General features: G+C 37.4%; 5 protein-coding genes across 6 annotated transcripts; 1 reads left to right on the plus strand and 4 right to left on the minus strand.

Annotated features, from left to right (window-relative positions):
- Positions 1-925: 925 nt before the first annotated feature.
- On the minus strand, positions 926-4005 carry LOC110723872. Of its 2 annotated transcripts, XM_021903268.1 has the most exons (8): positions 3745-4005; positions 3045-3116; positions 2884-2961; positions 2111-2800; positions 1893-2033; positions 1638-1808; positions 1267-1546; positions 926-1167 (listed from the first exon to the last, which is right to left on the minus strand). In XM_021903268.1, exons 1-7 carry the CDS (start codon positions 3763-3765, stop codon positions 1271-1273), a joined length of 1449 nt encoding a protein of 482 aa, XP_021758960.1. In that variant the 5' UTR covers positions 3766-4005; the 3' UTR covers positions 926-1167; positions 1267-1270. The 2 variants fall into 2 exon arrangements, with proteins under 2 accessions (XP_021758960.1, XP_021758961.1); XM_021903269.1 differs by lacking the exons at positions 3045-3116; positions 3745-4005 and having other exon boundaries at positions 2111-2762.
- A 21-nt stretch (positions 4006-4026) lies between these two features.
- On the minus strand, positions 4027-6553 carry LOC110723875. Its single transcript, XM_021903270.1, has 5 exons — positions 6246-6553; positions 5758-6155; positions 5574-5658; positions 5387-5485; positions 4027-4353 (listed from the first exon to the last, which is right to left on the minus strand). Exons 2-5 carry the CDS (start codon positions 5928-5930, stop codon positions 4249-4251), a joined length of 462 nt encoding a protein of 153 aa, XP_021758962.1. The 5' UTR covers positions 5931-6155; positions 6246-6553; the 3' UTR covers positions 4027-4248.
- Positions 6554-6572: 19 nt separating this feature from the next.
- On the minus strand, positions 6573-11959 carry LOC110723631. Its single transcript, XM_021902976.1, has 7 exons — positions 11684-11959; positions 11385-11591; positions 11186-11278; positions 8816-8953; positions 7882-8694; positions 7514-7777; positions 6573-6683 (listed from the first exon to the last, which is right to left on the minus strand). Exons 5-7 carry the CDS (start codon positions 8509-8511, stop codon positions 6573-6575), a joined length of 1005 nt encoding a protein of 334 aa, XP_021758668.1. The 5' UTR covers positions 8512-8694; positions 8816-8953; positions 11186-11278; positions 11385-11591; positions 11684-11959.
- A 741-nt stretch (positions 11960-12700) lies between these two features.
- LOC110723633 lies at positions 12701-14824 on the minus strand. The gene has a single exon (XM_021902977.1). It carries the CDS (start codon positions 14822-14824, stop codon positions 12701-12703), a length of 2124 nt encoding a protein of 707 aa, XP_021758669.1.
- Positions 14825-19205: 4381 nt separating this feature from the next.
- Positions 19206-21248, plus strand: LOC110723876 (protein MAIN-LIKE 1-like). Its single transcript, XM_021903271.1, has 3 exons — positions 19206-20404; positions 20485-20910; positions 21006-21248. Exons 1-3 carry the CDS (start codon positions 19652-19654, stop codon positions 21144-21146), a joined length of 1320 nt encoding a protein of 439 aa, XP_021758963.1. The 5' UTR covers positions 19206-19651; the 3' UTR covers positions 21147-21248.
- The last annotated feature ends 234 nt before the right edge of the window (positions 21249-21482 follow it).

Raw genomic sequence — 21482 nt, forward strand, 5'->3', positions numbered from 1 at the left:
CCAAGGTGTATCAAGGAATTGGTAGACCCTCCCTCTGAATTTCCAAATGAAATTGAAAGTTGTTGCTTGAACCCAGGTAAACATTCTTTAGTTACAAACAATTATAGTAACACATTAAAGATGCTTACGACTGACTGTGGTACACAACTAACACTCATTGGGATGGAGTCTACTTGGCTTTCTAAGAATGTGTTGGACGGTAGAAAAATATGTTTGGATTTAAACGTAGCAGAGACAAGTACGGGACCATCTAACGCTAAAGCAACATTTGTTGTATGGAATTGTAGGGATATGGCTCGTGATAGTTTCTTGCCAAGTCTACTCCTATTGTTGGAGATGCAACTGCCAGATGTGATTGTGTTGGCAGAAACCCGTGTTTCACTACACATGGCTCGGGTTATCTGTCAAAAGGTTAGCACTCATAGGATATATGGCAGATCAAGGATTGGTGTACAAGGTGGTTTTGTGATAATATCATTCAATAAAACCTTCCGCTTCGAAAGAATTAGTGAAAGTCAAAATACAACAACATGGAAAGTGTGTGCTTAAATATGAGCTAGCAGTTGTGTAGTAATAATTCTGGGCTAGTAGTTCTGGCCTTTTAGTTGTGTAGTAACAGTTATGGGCTAGTAGATGTGGCCTTGTTATCTTGGGCTAGTAGATGTGGCCTTGTTATGTTGGGCTAGTAGCTGTGTGGCCTTATTATGTAAAAAGGTCTTCTACTAATGTTAATGAAAAAACTAAATTCGTATATGTAGCCCATATGGGTAGGCCCATAATGGACTATGCCCACACTTGAATACACTCATCCTATTGACGAAGTAACAAAATACTGCATATTAAGAACTTCTAACAGGTATGAATAAATTTAGTAGCCCAACATACGAGGCCCACTTCAATACACTCATCCTATTGACGAAGTAGATTAATATAAAATCAAATCCTTATTACTTTAACATTATCAAAACCCACGTTTTTTGAAAAAATAAATACAACAACCAACTACAAGCAATAATGGAGTCTTAATTAATTTCATCAAATTACCCTCACAAGTTACTTACGTCTTAATGGGCTGCTACTTATTTGCCTTATCGTCCAATATGACCCACCATGGCCTCCACATACGTAGGATTGAAGCAATCTGACCAGAGAGGGGAATTGTCCGAGCTACAACAAACAACGAAATACCTATCATCACCTCATAAAAGTGTATTGGAATGTGCCAATAAAATACATACAAAACAAGGAATAGAGCACGATGATTACCACATTAAAGAGGAATGCGGAAGGGACGGAAGGGATTGAATGCATCCGTGACTGCAAAATGATTGCCTCGCACTGACTCAGTGAATTGAACACAGCTGAAGGTCTCAAAGACACTCTGGGATGATGTGATGAAAACAACCCACTTTAAAGAGTTCGGAAAGAACACAGTGATTTCACAACGATCAATTACTGCATCAATATCGCGCATCCGCCCTACGATTGATTTGAATCGAGGGCATAAAAAAGAACCTACGCAAAGGAGACTTTCACCAACCTCACCCTGCATGCATGCACACATATAGGCAATTAATCTTTTCAGTTACAGATAGACAAAATATTCAATTAAACAATCGAATGAGTTCTGCCAATACCGCAGATTTTGCCTTCTCACGCTTTCGCATAAAAGGAGTTTTATCAGTCGTAGCTCGCCTTCTCTTTCGTACACTAACAGATGACAGACAAGCACCCTGTTCAATTGGTCCAGGGGCTTCAATGTCTCTGGCACACCTAGGGTGATGCTCACCATACGCAACATCTAACATCTGCCAAATGGTACCAACAATAACAACTAAATACAGGAGCTAACTTCAGAATACCGGATAGCATAAAAGCATGTAGCACTTTACCCCCAATTTCCCATAATCACCGTTCAGGGTTGTTCGATCAGCTCTACAAGCACTGCGGATTAGCTTCATAGTCCAAACCTTAATACGAGGAGACACACCCCAATCTACAGGGTTCCTGTTCAACCTATCCAAATAGAATAGCTACACACAAAAATATGGTTAAGCAAGGAGATATATATAATAAGCAAACTCAACCATGTAATGCAAGTAGTACCTACCACGACAAATATAGAACATCCACCGCATCCAACCGCATAACCTGAACCATAAAAGCGACATGCAAAGCTAGAGACCGATTCCATAAAAAAATCGATCACAAGACCACACCAATCATAGCTTGCACATTTCATGGCACAAGTAAGGGCCGGAATCAGGTCCACTGCTAATCGAGGGGACTGCGTGGGACACAACACCAAATCAAGAGCTAATAGGAGGAAAAGAGTCTTAAATTCTTCTTCCTGATCATCTAGCCAAACACCCTCTACCAAATCCATAATCTTAGAATCAACAGCGATACTCTTAGAGTAATAGACACGATCACAATCCCTCGAAGATTTGCTTTGTAACGACTTACCATACTTGCATAGTATTTCATCAACCTTAGCCCTCTCAACATAATTCATAGTTTTGTAGCTAGGAATAGGGAGACCACCATTCGGTATACCAAGGACCCATTGCTCCTGATTCTTCGAAAAAAAGAAGTCTTTCCCATCACATCCAATTAGTTTCCTAGAGACAGGATCAATGCGCGACATCAACCAATAACAAATCTGCCTAAGAAGTTGCAAGTCACCAGGAACACTCAACAATCCACTAAACCCCATCTCTTTAACCCAACGACACCGCCTATGATCAAACCTCCGAAGTATTCTACCAAAGGTATCAATTCGACAAGTAAGGTTAGGGGGCTGGAAAAATAACCAAAATAATTTGATTTAGCCAAAAGAACTACAACAAATTCAAAAATAAACAACACGAAAACTAACATTACCCGATTACACCTTCTCCTACGTTCAGACAGCACAACCTGATTTTTTTTCACACTGCCACCCACAGACAATTCATTATCCTACAATGGAACACACCACTGTCTTTGTTAAATAATTCATAGCTCGTAATATTCATAAATAATCATATCACAACGACATATACCTGGAACAATCCCAGAACTAATTGATCTTTTCGGTACCGATGGTCATTCCCTAACACCTTAGAACCCTGGGCCTACAAAACAAAGGCGTTCTTCAAGACAATGGATTGAGTTGTTCAGAATTCCCCACACATACAATCACCAGATTGAGCGTTGTTCAAAATTAAAAACCAAAATCAAATTCAACCTTTCCAGAAAAGAGGAAGTTGAACTCTCACCATTGAATTTCAACCACAAAGCACAAGTCATTGAAAAAATCGCAATTGTATTTTGACCTCAAAGCAGAAAACTAGACAAATCACAATTACATTTCAAACAAAATAAACAGATATACTATATAAATTACATATCTTCAAATTAGCATCCAACACCTTCAATTCGCAATCCCCACACATACAATCATCAGGTCGAGCGTTGTTCAAAATTAAAAACCGAAATCAAATTCAACCTTTCCAGAAAAGAGGAAGTTGAACTCTCACCATTGAATTTCAACCACAAAGCAAAATTCATTGAAAAAATCGCAATTGTATTTTGACCTCAAAGCAGAAAACAAGACAAATCACAATTACATTTCAAATAAATTAAACAGATATAACAAATAAATAAATAAAGAAATTACATAACTACAAATTAGCATTCATCACCTTCAATTCGCAATCAAAAACTTCCAACTAACAGTACTAGGATCAAAGAATTGCAAACCTTTTCACCACAATTCTCCATCAATGACAACTTGCCCGCTGATACTCATGTGAATGCACAACGCAGCGATCGGATTCAATCAACGCTTGAACAAACCCAACATCTATCTATAACAGCAGAGAGGAACTGATACAATTCTATTTCGAAGCTCATTCAATGCGTTTGCCGAAAATAATTTAAGTCGATTACGAATTGAGCAATTGAATTCAACTAACCATGGTTAGATTTACATGTGTCCCCACAACCACCCTAAACAGATAGTACTGCCCCACAATACCCCTTACTTACTGGAAGAAAATTACTTTTATACCCTGAGATAAACAACTCAAGTTTATCCCTGTTATAAACTTGAATTTCCTATATATATATGCATCAAACTATATATATCCAACACAGTACTAATATATGTACACAGTAATAGCTAATTGCCTATGTATCAAAATACAAAATGTAGAGATTTTTCAAGTATCAAGACTAACAGTATCATGTTGTAATCACCAATCACTAAGGTTCTTCCGGCTCCTCATGATCAAGAACATATTGAATCCATAAGTGTCTAATCTCGTCAATTTCTTCTGAAGAATATGTGCAAGGATCTTTGGGAAAAATCTACAACATATGCCATTACTAAATGAGTAAAGAAAGATATATAATTACATAAAAGTTATGAAATAACAACAAATTAGATTACATCCATTTACAATTGAGCTAAAGAGCTACTTTTCCTGCTTTCTTACTTAAATCCAGAATACATAGCTATTAGCATATTATCAACAAACAAATTTCTCAGTCCAAAATTAAAACAGCTGAAAATATTTTTGGAGCTGCAGATGGATGCTAGAAAGGTCATTGATAACAAAGAGTTCTGAACTCTACTCAATTATGTTTCCTTTCATCTGATTTAACTAGTTCTACTGTTCTGCAAGCTAAAATTTTGAATGTATATACAGAGGATACCTCATTCAATGAGGAACTCGAGAGGGGTGCTGGACAGAGAAGGTTTTCATACGTTGAGCTTGAATCAGCCACACAAAATTTCTCTAATGAACGAAAGTTGGGTGAAGGAGGATTTGGAGGCGTTTACAAGGGCTATCTTATTGAATTGTATATGCTAATCGCGGTGAAAAAATTCTCTAGGGGCGGTAGACAGGGGAAAAAAGAGTATAGTACCAAGGTTAAAATTATTAACAGGCTAAGGTGTAGGAACCTGGTGCAGCTTATAGGTTGGTGCCATGATAAAGGTGAATTCCTACTTGTTTATGGCAGGAACACACCAAGGAAAGGGATTAGTACAGTGGGTGTGGGATCTTTATGGCAATGGTAAGCTTCATTTAGCCACTGATCAAAAGCTTAATCACATGGAATTTAGCCACTGATCAAAAGCTTAAGCCACTGATCTTTATGGCAGTGGTGTGCCTATCCTGACTACAATCACAGGCCATCAATAAAGCAAGCAATTCAAGTTCTCAACTTTGAGACTATCATGCCTAGTGAAATTTTAATTGATGAACACAATCCAATTATCAAGATGGGAGTAATCTTCAATACCAAAGGAAATGCAAGAGGGGGGGCAGACAGAGGGGTTAACATATGCATGCATAAATAAAATACCAAGTTTAAATGACATGTATGTTGAATATACCTGCTCAGAAATCCATAATACCCTGTTCTGTATAATGTCCAGCATATAGCGACATACAAAGAAACCACATTGCTTTGTGTATGCAGATTGTAGAGGACACTGATACAAAAAAATAACCATTAACACAGTTTTGGATTTGATTTTACACTACTAGGTATGAAATATGCTAAAAATAATAATGACTTACACGTGGTTGCTTCCACCCTATTTTTGGATTCTTTTTTATTTTCTTGATATCTTTTCGATGCTTCATGCTGAATTTAACTATTCCCCTACAAAATCATTTCAAGATGGCACAGTTGCATTAATTTTGATTAGACAATAAGAAAAACACAAGAAGTTAACCAAGTGAATATTTTAGTAGTACATACTCATTGATGATTTTTTGTGCAAATGAGTTGATTTCGTTTTCTGCTCCAAGTGGATCTAACCAATACACCAACTCATTCCATGGACTAATCCCCGCTAACGTCCAATGCAAACTAGATATATTGTAAAATAAATACATAGTAATGGGATTAATTAAAATTTGAGGATTTAACATAACTCAGATCTATAAAAAAAAAATAAAAAGAAACTAAACTTGTCATTATAAGGAGCAAAGAATAATTGATTAACATTTTTCCCCTTATTGGTTCCAAAAACATGGGCTAAGTAGTCAGATCGAACTTGCTCATCCGTTGTCGGTGTCAATGGTGAAAGAACATTACAGTCACAGAACCCATACATTCCTGAGACACCTTCTTTTTGACAACGTTCTTTTAGGTGCCTTGTCCCATGAAAAGTCATATGAATATTAGTTAGTGGGCCAAAAAAAAAACAATATTAAAATTAGAACCTATATTATATGGAAACTTACTTCATGAAGACCTTCATTTGCGATTCTTCGACCTCCCTTTGGAAACACCAATCAAGCAAGTCTTCAAAGTCAAGTGAAACATCCAACCCATTTTCGTTAAGAAACACGCTTTCCGGGATAGTTATGGAGATGGTACCACCCTTCTTTTGCATTCCCATAGCTTTTTTTTCTCATAACACGCATCCAAGTAGATGTTACCTTCTCACGATCCTTGTCGGTAACAACATAGGTACGAGTGGTTGATGCTTGGGAGGATGTTGATCGTGGGGATGGTGTGGTCATATTCAACTCCTTATCTAGTTGCTTGTCCGCCTTAATAATATGGTTTCACACAAAAACAACACGCATGTAAGCTTTAGAAGAAGAAAGCTTGCACATGAATCTAAAAGGGAAGACAAAAACCACATAAGAATCTCGAGTCTCGAAGCTAAGAAGTAGCTGAATGCAAAGACCAGACAAAACAAAGAAAAATCACATATAGCAAGTTGGATTCAGCTGATCCTGTGTTCATTCAGAGAACTAACATGAGGGCAGATGCAATTTTACCTCTAATATTGTGTACAGATCAAAGAGCCTGCGTGTGGGTTGCTATTATAATGCTGTGATGATCGTTTTGTAATCTGACATGTTTGTATCTGATGTAACAGTCCATTACATCTGCTTTTCTAATATTTATTATCATGTTATACTAGTGTTGTAAACAGTGTGACTATGTGTTCACTTCATGTGAATCCATTCCTTTTTATAAACACTGTTAAATTTATGTTTCTCACACATGATGTAATGGAAGATCAATTGTTAAATTGTGTAATCTTAAAACTCCAGGTTCTGGTGTCATTATTATCAACACGGACTGAATTAACTATGGCATTTAAGTATATTTTACAGACGCTATTCAGAGGGCCTCAGAAATCTCTATATCCACCACCTTTTAGTCCCCATGGCCAAATGGTAATTTAATTTCATAATAAGCTGGAAAAATTCAAATGTAAAACCAAATAATGCAGAAATGATGAGGAAGCAAAAGCCAGCAGATGATATTGTGTCTTTGTAGAATATTCCCCATAAGATAACAAGCACATGCATTTCTTAATTTGTGTGGATCAATGTTTCTATACTTGGAGATAACAAGTACTATCGAGGATGCATATACAATGAAGCCATGAACCGAGGATGTGTAAAATAAACCATACATGTTCATTAGAATGCAGAATGCAGAAGCAGTAGCAACAACATAGTAGCAAAAGAATGTATATTTGCTCCTTTACCTGTAGGGGGAGTATCAAATGATTTGGCCAAGCTGTGAAAGCCTTCTTAGCTTGACAAACAAAGATCAATTCATCGTTGGGACATGGGAAGGGAGCATAAGGCATTAAATCTTCTGTAATGGTTACTCGACGATGACCATGTGACAACGATATGGTATGATTACCAAGAACTTCCGTGTTGTTTTCTATGTAAACTTTTCCGTTAGCAACAATCTGTAGCTCTTTGTCGCTTCCCTCAATTGCCAAGAGGCAATCACTCCATCCCTGAAAACAATAGGCTCAACCAGATATCAAACATGAAATCTCGCTTAAATGACCTTCGCATTATATGAGACTTGAAAACAAAGCCCATAATTCAAGCAGATTACCTCGGGAAATGTATAGTTGTTGTTGGTATTCACAACTTGACTTTGAGGTGGGGGAATTGGAGTATGCTCAACTGCATTCATATGGTTCACCTCAGGCCAAGGAACATGGTATGCCTCTGCCTCTGCCGCTGTCTCGAGGTTCTGAAGTTGAGGATGGACCACGATTGGGCTTTTTGTGTACTGAGGTTCTAAGTTTGTCGCAATTCTTTGCTCAGTATAGGCTTGTTTGTGAGATTTATCCACATGTGAATCTTGTCCAAAGTGATGCCCTTCAACGTCATGCCTTTCCATAACTCCCATCAAGAGTTGTGTAAGAAGGACACCATTTCCAAATGAGTTGTCTAAATGAGCAGCATCCAACCCATTTCCAGCTGCCCCTTGGCTACTAGAACCACTCATGTCACCAGAACCAAAATGGTTCCCAAAAGCACCAAGGAAACCACCCGAACCTGCTGCCTCCCCACCAAGCAGCCCTCCTGAATTTGCTAGATCGCCACCAAAAACACCTTGCTGAGAACCACCATCCATGAATGCTCCTAATTGCTCTTGGGTTAAACATGAAATCATGAAGGAAATTATAAAGTTTTGCTGCTTGCTCATTGTTGCCATCCTTGAGTTCATCACATTCATTCTAGCATGTAATTCGCTAGGTGCGGTTGGTTTGTTGTATCCAAAGTACTCCTTGTTAGTTATTCTTGATCCAACAGCCCTAACAGAACCTCCATGCTCTGGTTTGTTTAAAGCTCTTGACAATATATCATCTCGACCTGTAGCAACTATTTCACCTTTTTGTACTTGGGCCTCCAATCTAATCTGTAAAACGAGGCCAAGATCATAAAGGGTTAGTGTCTATTTTTAACCGAAAAGGAAATTATATTACATGCAGGTGTTTACCAAAACACCAAGAAATTGCATCAGATTGTTGCCAACTTACTATTGCATCATGGATTTATTTATCAACAGGATTGTCAACGGTCAGAACTCCATTCTTGACGTAAGAATGAGCTTTAATCCAAGTCAAATGTCGAGGCACGTTTGAGACATGTATTCCTTGCTTTTCAAGATCTTTCTCCTACATTGTGAAAATACAAAATCATAAATTAAACTACTTTGAAAAAGGTACTGTCATAAACTAGATCAGAACCTGCAAACAATATAATGATATTAGCACACTAAAATCAGTATAACTACGACTTTAGCCAATAGTGTCAGAGAAGTCATTTCAATACTACAAGAACTAGGAAATCAGATTACAGATTTGTTCTTACTTTTTTTAATCACTAAACAACAACAACAACAACAACAAAAACAATATTACAATAAGTTGTAATAACTGAAATTTAATTAAAGATACTATGCGTTCTTGGCTCTAAGGATATTTTTCCAACCAATCAGCAATGGCTAGTCCATGACTTAGATCACATTTGGACAAGCTAACAGAAAACAAGTAATAATTATTACTCCATTGTCATTCATATTTAAAACCGTTTAAAGTTGGGCCTCTCAGTTTGGAAATTTAATCCAATTGAGGTATTTTCCTTCTTTTTCTTCTGCTAAATTTTCATTTTTTCTTGGTGTTTGTGGGTGGTGCTTAAATATGTGTGGGGTGTTTGTGGGTGGTGCTTAAATATGTGTGGGGGTCATGGTTTCTGTTAGGGCAGCGAAAATTAGTATTAGGTAGAGTGATGGGGTGGCTGCTGGGAGTTCAGATGAGGAAGAGGGAGTAAAAGTTGGGGAGGTAGAAGCCATGGAGCACATCAATTAATCTACAAAACTGAAAATGTAGCTACTTTTCAGCACTCAACATTTATCCCATCTTCTAACCTTAGAGGACAAATTTTCATTCTCCTGAATCAGGTCATGTGGTCATCATCCATCTCAGCTTTTGATGGTAAGACTAGTAACTAGAACTGTAAATTTTATCTATGCTTTAGTAGATAGAAAACATTAACAAACCAATTAAATCTGAGTGTGACAGATGATACTATCAACTCAACAAGAACAGAGTTTTTTACTCCACTATAATTACAAGAATTCCTTAAACATTCAATAATTCTGACACCCCTCCCCTCATCTAGATTTTTTAGTTTGTATCAGAGTCCAGTGGTGTGAACATCTACCAGGTTCATTATCCAGTTATAAATATATGATTAAGCAGCTGTTTTAGCCTCTGAAACACACCAACTTTGCTTACTATGAACCAGTAATCACTCAAAGCTATAACATGCTTACAAGCTGCTCTAGTCCCAAGCAGATGCCAGGAAACCAGCAGAGCAGAATCAATTCGAGGTTAAGGTTCTAATCATTCAAAAAATGGCTCATGTACTATAATATTCAATAAGCTATTAGGGAACAAGCTAATGTTTGCATCTTTACCACAAGGAAACAAACAGCTGCCAAAGTAAAGCAAGCAGCAGCGACATGATATATTTGGTCAAGCAAGAAACTGCAATCAAATCACGCATAATATGCAAAAACTCAAGAAAAAAAAGCTTGCGCTTTCTTTCAGAACACGTTATGTAAAATCATACATACATTTCATCATTTCGGATGAAAGCAGCAGCCAATTTACATGCAACAACTGTATCTACACCGCAACAATATTTGATCCATACATTATACCAACCTCGAAGGCATTCAAACAATCTTTCTAGTTAGATTGTTCTCTTCTTATATCTAACATAATAAGTATTCTGTTTCCACCAAGCTAAAGCAACAAAAAGAATAATTTTTAAGCTGACTTTTTTTAAGTGGAATGCCAACTCATCTCAAGATTGCATTTGTTGAGCAATATCCCTACAGTATCACCAACAGTGTTAGTCTACCACTACTCCACCTAGTATGCTTTGGCTCTTTAATCTTTAGTAGTTACACCTCTTTACAGTGAAATGAAGACCAAAAACAAAACACAAACAAAACACTTAGTGCAGCAGGACAAAACACACAACAGCAATCACTTTCGTGCACAGCAGGAGGCAAAAACAAAACACAAACAAATCACTTATGGTACAAATCACTTAGTGCAATGCACCCACCCCCAATCATTTTCGTGTACAGCAGGAGGCAAAAACAAAACACAACAGCAGCAGGACAACCCCTCAACACCAACACAAACAACGGCTAATTGTGGTAGAAGAACAGGACAGTAGCATATGAACTCAGTTTACTAGGACAGTAGCATAATAAAAATAAAAGAACAGGACAGTAGCATAATAATAATAAAAAAAAGAACAGGAGAGTAGCAGACGTACAGGACAGTAGAATATGAACTCAGTTTATTAGGACAGTAGCATCATATACTTACAATTTCTTCTTCAAAATATTGATAGCCAAGTCTCCCACCTCGATATTTTGAGGTCTTCTTTTTAGACCTTTCACGATTACTTTCACTCAATTTCTGCAATTAAGTACACATTCAAAGTTATTTTACACAAACATTAAATTTATAAAGGCATACAAAAAAAAAAAAAAAAAAAGGTAATGCCATAATGATGAACTGACACCTTGAAGTCATTAGAACTACAAGCTGTGATGAATGCCCCCCAATCATCCGGAGTTATAAAAGGATATTTCAAAGGTGGTGTACTGTTAATTGATCCATCTTTGAGATACAACCACCTAAGTCTTAGTCTAGTCTTGAAAGCTCTCCATCGATCAGAAGCTCGATTTAGTATCCATCTTTTGCGACCTTCAAGGACATCAAACCCCCTCTACATTCATATAATGTCATATGTTAGACATACATATATATAACCCTAAACTTTTTTTTTTATTATGTAACATATGAACTCAGTTTACTTACCGAGATATTGTCATACAAATGATCTAGGACTGCTTGTGGAACATCTAACCACTTGTTATAGGTGATACTTACTCTTTCACGCACAACTACACCAATATAGGTGGAAAAATGACTTCTATGACTCCCAATAGGGATTCTTTTGGTTGGATGCCATTGTAAAGGGATTTTGGAGCCAGCCTGGATAGCTTTCCCAACCATTCTAAGCACCGTGCGACCTCTTTCTTCCTCGCATTCGTTGTTGTCAGAATTTTCGGTTTCACGCACTCGCTTTCTTTTCCGAGCCATCAACTATTGAAAAGATAAAAAGAAAAAAACAATTTGGTTAGTAAAACTAAATAAAATGCTATAAAAACCATAACGTGAATTAAACATTAATATAGAGATGGCAATGAGAAATGATTTTGACAAGGAAACATTTATAAATCAAGTTGCACAAACAAAGTAAGACTTGAAAATTAATGTTACCACCTAGTAAGTGAAACACACCTCAAATACATAAGGACTTATTATGTCCACGCTTTCGCTTTTCCCCCTTTTTTTCTTTGTCAACCCACATGCCTTCATTGTGGTCATCTCTAACATATATTGAAATATCATCTGTAACATCAACCTCAATGTGTACTTGCTCCTTTCTCCTAACATAACCATCATCCAACACACTATCTTCACCATAATCATCAAAAATATGTCGGGGCTTTGGTGCTATAACTGCTGACATTCTCTTGTTCGATGGGTCGGTCATATAAAAGACTTGTCTTGCCTGACTTGCTAGTATGAAAGGATCTTCTTTGTGACCAACTTTATTCAAATTCACCAATGTAAGCCCGAACCTATCATGTTCAACCCCATTGTTATTGTCAACCCATTGACATTTAAAAACAGGTATCGAAAAACTAGAGTAATGCACCTCACAAATCTCTTCGATGACCCCATAATAGTTCATCATACCACACACAGGATTCTTGTCTTTAGCACTAGCAAAATTCATAGCTTCAGCCTCTAAAGTAACCCCACTATTCAGCATAGTACTAAGTTCATCTTGAAACCTTGTGTAAAATGTGAACCGCTAATAACATATGCAGAATAATAAGTTGCACTAAAATCGGGTCCAAATGCCAAAGTCTTTAGTCGATCAGAAAATGGAGTCGAAGAATCTATGAGCTCCTTCATTACATAATCCTTCAACCAACTAATAAATGACCTACTATGTTCAGCAGCTAATGACTTCTCATTTTCTCTCCTGTTGCTTTTCCTCAAGAAGCTCATGTGTTTCTCAACATACGGCATAACTTCATCCTCATTATGAAGAATGTATAAATGAGCCTTATGCCAATCAACATAGGATAGGTCACGTAATTTTTGACCTATGGTCCCCTCACCATCCATTCTACCACTATGACGAGATACAGGAAGCCCTATCCGTATTGCATTTAGCACATAGTCATTGGAATAAGCAAGAACTTCTTCGTAAAATAGTCGTTCGGCAATACAACCTTCAGGATGAAAAGCGTTCTTCACATATCCCTTATAGGTTCTCATTTTCCTTTCAAAACACCATTGATTTCTCATGTGAATTGGACCACAATATCTTATCTCTCTAACCAAGTGAATCAGTAAATGGATCATGATATCAAAAAATGATGGAGGAAAAAACATCTCTAATTGACACAAAATTTCAACAATTTCATCCTCTAATGCAGTCAACTCTCTTGGATCAATCACTTTGCTATAAATCGCATGAAAAAATCCGCAAAGTCTAATAATAGCATAACGAACATTTTTAGGCAGAATCGAACGAATTGCTACAGGTAACAAGTGCTGCATTAAAACATGGAAATCATGAGACTTAAGGCCTACAAGTTTCAAAGTTTCCATGTTCACAAGGCTACGAATATCCGAAGAATAACCTTCGGGCACTTTTACTCCAGCCAAGCTTTCACAAAACTCGATTTTTTCTTTTCTGGACAATGTGTAAGCAGCAGGAGGCAAGTATGCTCGACCTTTCTCATTCGTAACAGCATGCAATTCATCTCTAATCCCCATATGCTTCAAATCATCTCTAGATTTTTTACCATCCTTGGTCTTACCGGGGATATTGAGTAATGTACCAATCAAGCTATCACACACATTCTCCTCAATATGCATAACATCAAGTGAATGTCTCACAAAGTGAAATTTCCAATAGGACAGTTGCCAAAAACATGAACACTTTTTGAAACCCTTCTTAGAAAGAATGGATCTGTGTTTCTTTCCAAAAGTAATTTCAATGTCCTTCACCTTTTCGAAGACCTCTTCACCTAACATGACTTTTGGTCGCCCTTTGAATTCTTGTGTCCCATCAAACGCATTTTTTCTCCTTCGATATGGATGATCAGACGGCAAAAATTGACGATGAACCGGATAAACATGCTTTCCAGATTCCTTTAACCACTGTCCTTTGCCATCCTCCATACCAATAGGACAAGCTGTTTCCCCTTTCACAGTATAACCCAAAAGATTTCCATAAGCCGGAAAATCTTGAATGCTGCAAAATAGCATTGCTTTCAGATTAAACTTCTCATTGCGATGTGCATCAAACACTTCCACACCTTCTTCCCAAAGCATAATCAAATCGTCAATAAGAGGTGCCAAGTACACATCAATGTCATTTCCCGGCTGTTTTGGCCCTGAAATTAGCAACGAAAGGAACATATACCTTCTCTTCATGCATAATGATGGGGGTAAATTGTAGGTCACCAACATAACGGGCCAAGTACTATACGTACTACTCATGGAACCAAATGGATTGAAACCATCTGTAGACAATGCAAGGCGTAAATTACGTTTTTCATGCACAAATTTGGGGTATTTTGCATCAATAAACCTCCACTGCGGAGAGTCAGCCGAGTGTCTAAGCATTCCATCGTCTACTCGACCATCAAAATGCCAGGTTAACTTATTTGCATCTTCTTCTTTTGAAAATAACCTCTTAAACCTTGGTACTATTGGAAAATACCATAATGTTTTGGCAGGTACTCTCCGATCCCCTTTCTTATACCGTGAGGCTTTACAAATTGGGCAACTCTCTAACGATTCATATTGATTATGATACAATACACAATCATTAGGGCAAGCATGCATTTTCTCATAAGGTAAACCCATAGAGCTTAGTGTCTTTTTCGCCTATATGTACCAATAGGAAGGACATTGTCTTTGGGAAGCATGTCTTTCACCAATTCCAATAACACATTAAAATTGTGTCTGTCAAACCATGACCAGCCTTCATGTTGTATAATTTGAGTATGGCTGATAACCTTGTGTACTTGGTGCAACCTTCGTACAATGGTTTTTCAGAGTCGTTTAACAAGCTCTCCAACATGGAAGGGTTGTTATCAAATTGATCCTCAACTACATGCAACATGTCCTCCAACCGATCACCCTCATTATTATTATGAACTTCGCACACATCATCCCTTTTCTCACCACTACAACTATCTTGTATGTCCCTAAACTCTCCATGCCAGATCCAACGGGTATATGTTTTATCAAATGCCCATTTACTCAAATGATTGAGAATTTCATCGGGTCTCTTATGCAAAAAATTATGGCACATAAAACAAGGACAACGTAGCTTGGAGCGGCCTCCACTGTTTTCTACTGCAAATTTAATAAATTCCTTAACCCCTGCTTTATATTCAGGTTCACCCGGCTTCGATGTTGATATCCAATTTCGATCCATTTCTAACCACCAAGAACAAGACCTCAAATCTTAAAACTGTCACATATGTAAAGCTCATATAAAGGCAATTTGGAATATAACCACAAGATTTACAACATCTAAAAGCAATATATATAAATAAAACAATAATTTCATGAGTATATTAATATTGTATAAAAGTCGAAAAACAAGATTGAGATAAATTAACTTAAAAATATCACATAAGTAAAGCTTATATAAAGGAAATTTGGAATATAACCACAAGATTTACAAAATCTATAAAAAAAAAATATATATATATGTATTTAAAAAATAATTGCAAGAGTATATTAATATTGTGTAAAAAAAACAAATATCATATTCATTAAACAATAGCAATAAGCTCTTCCATTTTTCTATTCATTTTTTAAGCACAAACAATATACTATACAAAGTAAAGAGTAGAAACATGGACCACTAGTCATTTACTATTTATTTTTGAATGTGAGCAGCATGAACATCAAATTTGGAAGAGCTTCCACATTCATGTTCTGTTATTTTTTATAGCACATATTTTTTCACATGCAATAATTTTAGGAATCCTTACATGTGGGGTTAGCTTATATACTATATTTTATACACCTTTTACAAAGGTACAAAATAGAACTTTTGCGGGAAAATCAAATTCCTAAGAACTACTATATATAACTGCTCATATCTTAAACAAAGCTCTCTAAGCCAAATCAACTAACCAGTATAACAAGACGATTAACATACAAATTTTATGCAAATAGATACAATAGAAAAACTGAAAAGAATTTGAATCATTATGCATTTTTATAACAGTATTCTTCTTATAATATAGCAAAACAAACAAGGCAACCTCAATAAAACAATAGATTATGAACAAAAATCATTCATTTTTATGAATTATATGTACCACATACATAGTTACAACAGTAATTGAATGAAAAATCGAAACTGAAAGAAAATAAATAAATAATACCTCGAGCGGCCTTCTCCAAAGTTAGGGTTTTAATCCTACAATTGCAGAATTCTCAAGCTCCAAAAATTGAATGAAAAATCGAACTTCAGTGGTGGAATTGCGGTTGCTACCGTGCGCCGGAAGATGGAGTGCGAACGATGGAGTTTGATTACAATGGAACGGTGGTGTAACAATGGAGTGAATTGAATGCAATTATGCAATTATTAGTTGAGTGCAGTCAAGAAACGGAATTTGAGTGTAGTCGCGTCGGCAGCCTTTAGGTGGAGGTGGACGGAGGTACGCCGACAAGTGGAGAAGGAGGTAGCTTAGCACGGTGTCAAGCTAAGGGAAGGAGTTTGATCGACATTACGTAGGTAGAGTAAGCTAAGGGAAAAGAAAAAATTTGGAGCAGAGAAAGTGAAATTAAATTATTTTAGGGATTTTGGTGGTTTAGAATTAGGAAAAGCAGAGACCGGTTATTACTTTCCACTAGTCTCTGCCAATTTTTAATTTGAAAAAAAAAAAAAAAAAAATCACCTAGAGACCGATTTTGTAAAAAAATTGGTCTCAAACTATTTTAATTAAAATGTAAGAATATTCTAAAATACCCCAAGAGACCGGTTATCTTTAAAAACTGGTCTTTTGAATTTGTTTTGAGACCGGTTTTTAATGGTAAATGGTCTCTTGGAACAAAGAGACCGCTTATGTAGTAAACAGGTCTATTATTTTCAGGGCCGGCCCGGAGGGGTAGGCCTCGAGTGCGACCGCCTAGGGTCCATGCCAGAAAGGGGCTCAAAAATTCAAAAAAAAAATCAATTTGCATAGCTGTAGAATTTAAACTGTCTAAACTGTAGTTTCTACTCGTTACAAAATAAGCTACTTTTAAAAAAGATAATAAATGCATTTAGTTAGCAATTAATATTAAATTACTTAGATGTCAATTAGGTGGAGATAATTATGCAATATAACCTCTTCTTCTTCTTCTTCTTCTAATCTTTCGATTTTATGAGTATCTGTTTCAAAATATTAATTTTTTCAATTACATCGTTTCATATTTATTCAATTACCGAAATATTATGCAAAGTTATTACTCCAGTATTGTGTATGGAGACTTATTATTCAAATAATTTAAGTTATTTTCATTGTCTTATATTTAAAGCTATTGCGTGTAAAAAAATTTGTTTACGTAAGGGGCCCTTTTCTTACATTATGCCTAGGGCCCATAAATTTCTAGGAACGGAGCTGATTATTTTTGATCTCTTTGGCCAATTTTGTAGTAGTGACATATAATAAGCTAACAAGATTTTAATAATTTAAAATCAATTGGTGATAGATTAAGTAGCAGTATACCCTATATATCTATGTTAGTCTCTCTAATCTTCAATGTGCAATGGGACGACTAGTCGTGAGTCTCGACTCACATAGTCACATGATTAACTTACCTGGCTCATGCTTCATAAATCATACTAGACTTTTTGACAATTCTTTTATTTATTTATTTTTTTTTTATAAAAAAAGGGGAAAATTCGTTAAATTTATTTTTAATTTTCTTTTGAGGAAAATTCGTTAAATTGTAAGCCGCCCGGCATGCAAAAACATACTATTCATCATATATCTATTTTAATTTGCTTGCATGCATGAATGATGACGCATGTTAGACAAGCTAATTCTCTAAAAATTATCTGAATTGCTAAACATCGCCCGCGAATCTCCACATAAAGCCCACAAAATTAGAGTGAATTGTCACTTTTGCCCTCAAAGTAAAAAAACACAATTTCTTCTCTCAATTCTCTACTTCCACTTTCTCTCTCTAAAAAACTTTCCGAGCGATGTCGAGGCGGCCCGGCAAGGAAGTGGCGGCACAGGCGGCGGGTGGACAGCGGTTTTCCGGCGAGAAGGTATTTTTTATTAATTTTGTGTTTAAAAATTAAAAAAAAAAGGTCGGAGGCGGTGGCGGCGCCTAGGCCAGACGCCACCACCACGGCGGCGGCGTCTAGCCCAGACGCCACTACCACGGCGGCGGCGCCTAGGCCAGACGCCGTGACGGTGGCGGTGGCGTCTGGCCCAGGCGCCAGAACCACGGCACCGGCGTCTGGCCTAGGCGCCGCCGCCTTTTTATTTATTTTTTTTAATTTTTTTTTGGTTTTAAATTTGAAATTTAATTTTCGAAAATAATTATTTTTTTTTTGATTTTTTTTTAAATTTGTTTTTCTTTTTTTTAATTTTAAATTTTATGTTTCTGATTTTTTTTTTATTTTGTTTTAAATTTTGTTGGTTTTTTTTTAAAAAATTTTATGTTCCTCTTTTTTTTTTTTTTTAATTTTTAATTTTATGTTCTTGTTTATTGTTCTTGTTTTTTTTTTTTTGAATTAGTTTTTTTACTTAAAAAAAATTTTATGTTCCCTTTTTTTTGTTATAAATTTTTTTTAAAATTTTGATGTTCTTCTTTTTTTAAGTTTTTATAATTTTATATTTTTCACTTTGTTTTTTCCAATTTGTTTTTTTTGGGTAATTTTTTTTTTTGCTTTGTTTTTTCCAATTTTTTATTTATTTATTTATTAGGTTATTAATTTTTTTATTTTTAGGTTGTTAATATTTTGTAATGTTTTTAATTTATTTTCCATCATATGTATATTGTTTTATTTATTTATTTTAATTACTTTTTTTATGTTTATATTACATGTTTATATTGCATATTACATGTTTTGTTATTTTGTGTTAGGCATCGTATTTTCGTTCTGGGGCTGGGAAGAGTATGGACATTATGAGAAGTATGATGAACTCAATGGAGAGCTCGGGGCCCAGACACGTTAGATCCCGTGGTATTTCGGCCTCGGCTCGTAGAGAACGGGTGCACTATTCTGAGGATGATGAAGATGATGATGGTGATGAGGAGGAGGAGGAGGAGGATGCAGATGAGGATGTGGACGATCAGAGTGGACCATATGATGATTACGGTCCATTCAGTCAGAGGCTTGATGATGTGTATGAGACGCGTAGGGTAGACGTGCGTAAGGGTAGAGATGGTAGATTTGTTAGTAGATCTGGCACATCATCTGCGTCCACTGTGTCTGCGGTTAGCAGAAAACGGTCGAGGGCCGTTAATGATTCTTGGGTGGTGAGGGGCGAGGTGGCTGGGGGACCTATAGACGGGAGTGTGATTCCTAGCTTTCTAGGACACATCGCTACCCGTATTTGGGAGGACCAAGAGCGGGCTTTGGATAGCGGCATTTTGAAATGCCAAACCCGGGAGAGGACTTGTAACTTCTTGTGTAGTTGGGCTGAGGCTTGGCCGGAGGAGAGCGAGATGGTCGGCCGATTGAGGGCCACTAGAGTGAGCCACCTTCCTGCCACCATGCATGAGAGGATTGACTCGACGCTGATCACGGCTTTCGTTGAGCGATGGCAGCCGGACACGAACTCTTTCCACCTTCCGTTCGGTGAGATGACGATCATGTTGCATGACGTCGAGGCCATCCTTGGGATTCCCGTAGAGGGAAACCGAGCATCTGTTGTCACAGATGCGGATCAGGCAGATTTATTGGCGGAGCTGTTGGCGGTGGATAGGGCTGCGCTGTACACAGCGGCACTTGGTGTGTGGGATCACGGCGGTGTTAAGATCGCAGCAGTTTTGCAGCGATGTTTGCACCCCACTTCACGTAGGACGCAGGACACACAGCTGGCTGCATATGTTTTTCTTCTTCTCGGGTGTACCTTGTTTCCGGATAAGAGCGGAAACAAGCTCAGGCCACGCGACATAGTTGACGCGTGTGAGCCCGACAGAGTAGGCCAGTTTTCTTGGGGGTCGGCTACATTAGCGTACATGTATCGCCAGTTAGGATTCTCGAGCCGGGCTGATGCGGCAGGTATCACTGGATGTATGACGTTGTTACAGACGTGGATATACGAGTATTTCCCGGCGTTTCGACCACACCGCGACCCGGTTCCTATTGGGGATGGCCAGCCACGTGCCTGTGCGTGGAGTCCGCGTGTCGAGAAGAAGTCCATTGACCGCCTGCGATCGATACGGTTATTGCTTGACAGGATGTCCCCATTAGAGGTAAAGTGTTTAAATTATTTCTACTTTTATAGTTTGATGTGTTTATTGTATGAATCTTACTAATTTTAAAAAATGTGCAGGTGAACTGGATGCCTTTCGGCCAGAACCCTAGTAATAGGGTACCCAGGACCCTCTACACGGGACTGATTCAGTATCGTGAGATCGTAGAGGCGTACATGCCGCAGCGCTGTCTTCGCCAGCTTGGATATGTCCAAGTTGTTCCTCCTCCACCAGCATGGCCCAGTAAGGCCGTCCGATCTGCGTCGTTGAAGGAGTACGTCGTCCAATGGCCGGCAAGCATGATTGGCACGTGGGAGCAGTTTCCGATGGTTGCCCGCATATGGATTGAGCAGTTGCAGCGGCCGCCAACTGGGGTGGCTGCCATGTGTGACCAGCACTACATGGAGTGGTACAACCGGCACTCGCACCCGAGGTTGATCAGAGACGTCCACCACGGCGACGACGCCGATGATGATGATGTGCCACCGCCCACTGCCGTGGATGCGGTACGTCTCATAAAACATTTGTAGTTGTGTTTTTTTTCATATAATACGTCTCATAATACGTCGTTATTGAATTTTATGTGTTTTGTTATGTGTAGTGGATGGGAAAGATGACGCAGTTGGGACACAGACTTTTTGAGGAGAGGGACAACATGACGACTGCAACAGGCAGAGCTGTTATTGATGAACTGGAACGGGCCCTTGAGCAGTGGCAGTGGGCGTCACAGAGAGATTATTGATATGTCGGCAGTGCATTTATAAAACATTTTCCTAGTTGTTTGTAAAAGTTAACATTATCTGTTCTTATAATTATTATTTTAAGTTCTTAGAATTTGACATTATATTTTTAGTTTTTATAACTTTTATTTTAAGTTGTAATTAGTGGGCATACGAAAACTAAATATAATCACATAAGAGTAGATTAAATTAATACATTTGACACAACATTAGCACAAAAGCAAAAACAATAATAAATTATAAACAACAAACAAAGAAATAAACAAAAAGTATTCAAAAAAAAAAAAAAACAAAACACAAAAATAAAAAACATAAACAAAACTTTAGATTAAATAAAT

Source organism: Chenopodium quinoa, unplaced genomic scaffold, assembly GCF_001683475.1.
Source record: "Chenopodium quinoa cultivar QQ74 unplaced genomic scaffold, ASM168347v1, whole genome shotgun sequence".
NCBI lineage: Eukaryota > Viridiplantae > Streptophyta > Magnoliopsida > Caryophyllales > Amaranthaceae > Chenopodium > Chenopodium quinoa.

What these genes read in the sequence shown, in the direction of transcription:
- LOC110723631 (XM_021902976.1), bottom strand. Translation starts at nt 8,511, where the DNA reads ATGAATGTGATGAACTCAAGGATGGCAACAATGAGCAAGCAGCAAAAC. An exon ending in ACAACTATACATTTCCCGAG is followed by an intron (nt 7,778 to 7,881) that starts GTAATCTGCTTG and finishes TATTGTTTTCAG; the next exon opens with GGATGGAGTGATTGCCTCTT. An exon ending in ATTTGATACTCCCCCTACAG is followed by an intron (nt 6,684 to 7,513) that starts GTAAAGGAGCAA and finishes CTTTGCATTCAG; the next exon opens with CTACTTCTTAGCTTCGAGAC.
- LOC110723872 (XM_021903268.1), bottom strand. Translation starts at nt 3,765, where the DNA reads ATGGAGAATTGTGGTGAAAAG. An exon ending in TAGTTCTGGGATTGTTCCAG is followed by an intron (nt 2,962 to 3,044) that starts GTATATGTCGTT and finishes GTTCCATTGTAG; the next exon opens with GATAATGAATTGTCTGTGGG. An exon ending in GATGTTCTATATTTGTCGTG is followed by an intron (nt 2,034 to 2,110) that starts GTAGGTACTACT and finishes TTTTGTGTGTAG; the next exon opens with CTATTCTATTTGGATAGGTT.
- LOC110723876 (XM_021903271.1), top strand. Translation starts at nt 19,652, where the DNA reads ATGGTCGGCCGATTGAGGGCCACTAGAGTGAGCCACCTTCCTGCCACC. An exon ending in ACAGGATGTCCCCATTAGAG is followed by an intron (nt 20,405 to 20,484) that starts GTAAAGTGTTTA and finishes AAAAATGTGCAG; the next exon opens with GTGAACTGGATGCCTTTCGG. An exon ending in CGCCCACTGCCGTGGATGCG is followed by an intron (nt 20,911 to 21,005) that starts GTACGTCTCATA and finishes TGTTATGTGTAG; the next exon opens with TGGATGGGAAAGATGACGCA.
- LOC110723633 (XM_021902977.1), bottom strand. Translation starts at nt 14,824, where the DNA reads ATGGGTTTACCTTATGAGAAAATGCATGCTTGCCCTAATGATTGTGTA.
- LOC110723875 (XM_021903270.1), bottom strand. Translation starts at nt 5,930, where the DNA reads ATGTTAAATCCTCAAATTTTAATTAATCCCATTACTATGTATTTATTT. An exon ending in TAGGGTGGAAGCAACCACGT is followed by an intron (nt 5,486 to 5,573) that starts GTAAGTCATTAT and finishes TTTTTGTATCAG; the next exon opens with TGTCCTCTACAATCTGCATA. An exon ending in TATTATGGATTTCTGAGCAG is followed by an intron (nt 4,354 to 5,386) that starts GTATATTCAACA and finishes CATATGTTGTAG; the next exon opens with ATTTTTCCCAAAGATCCTTG.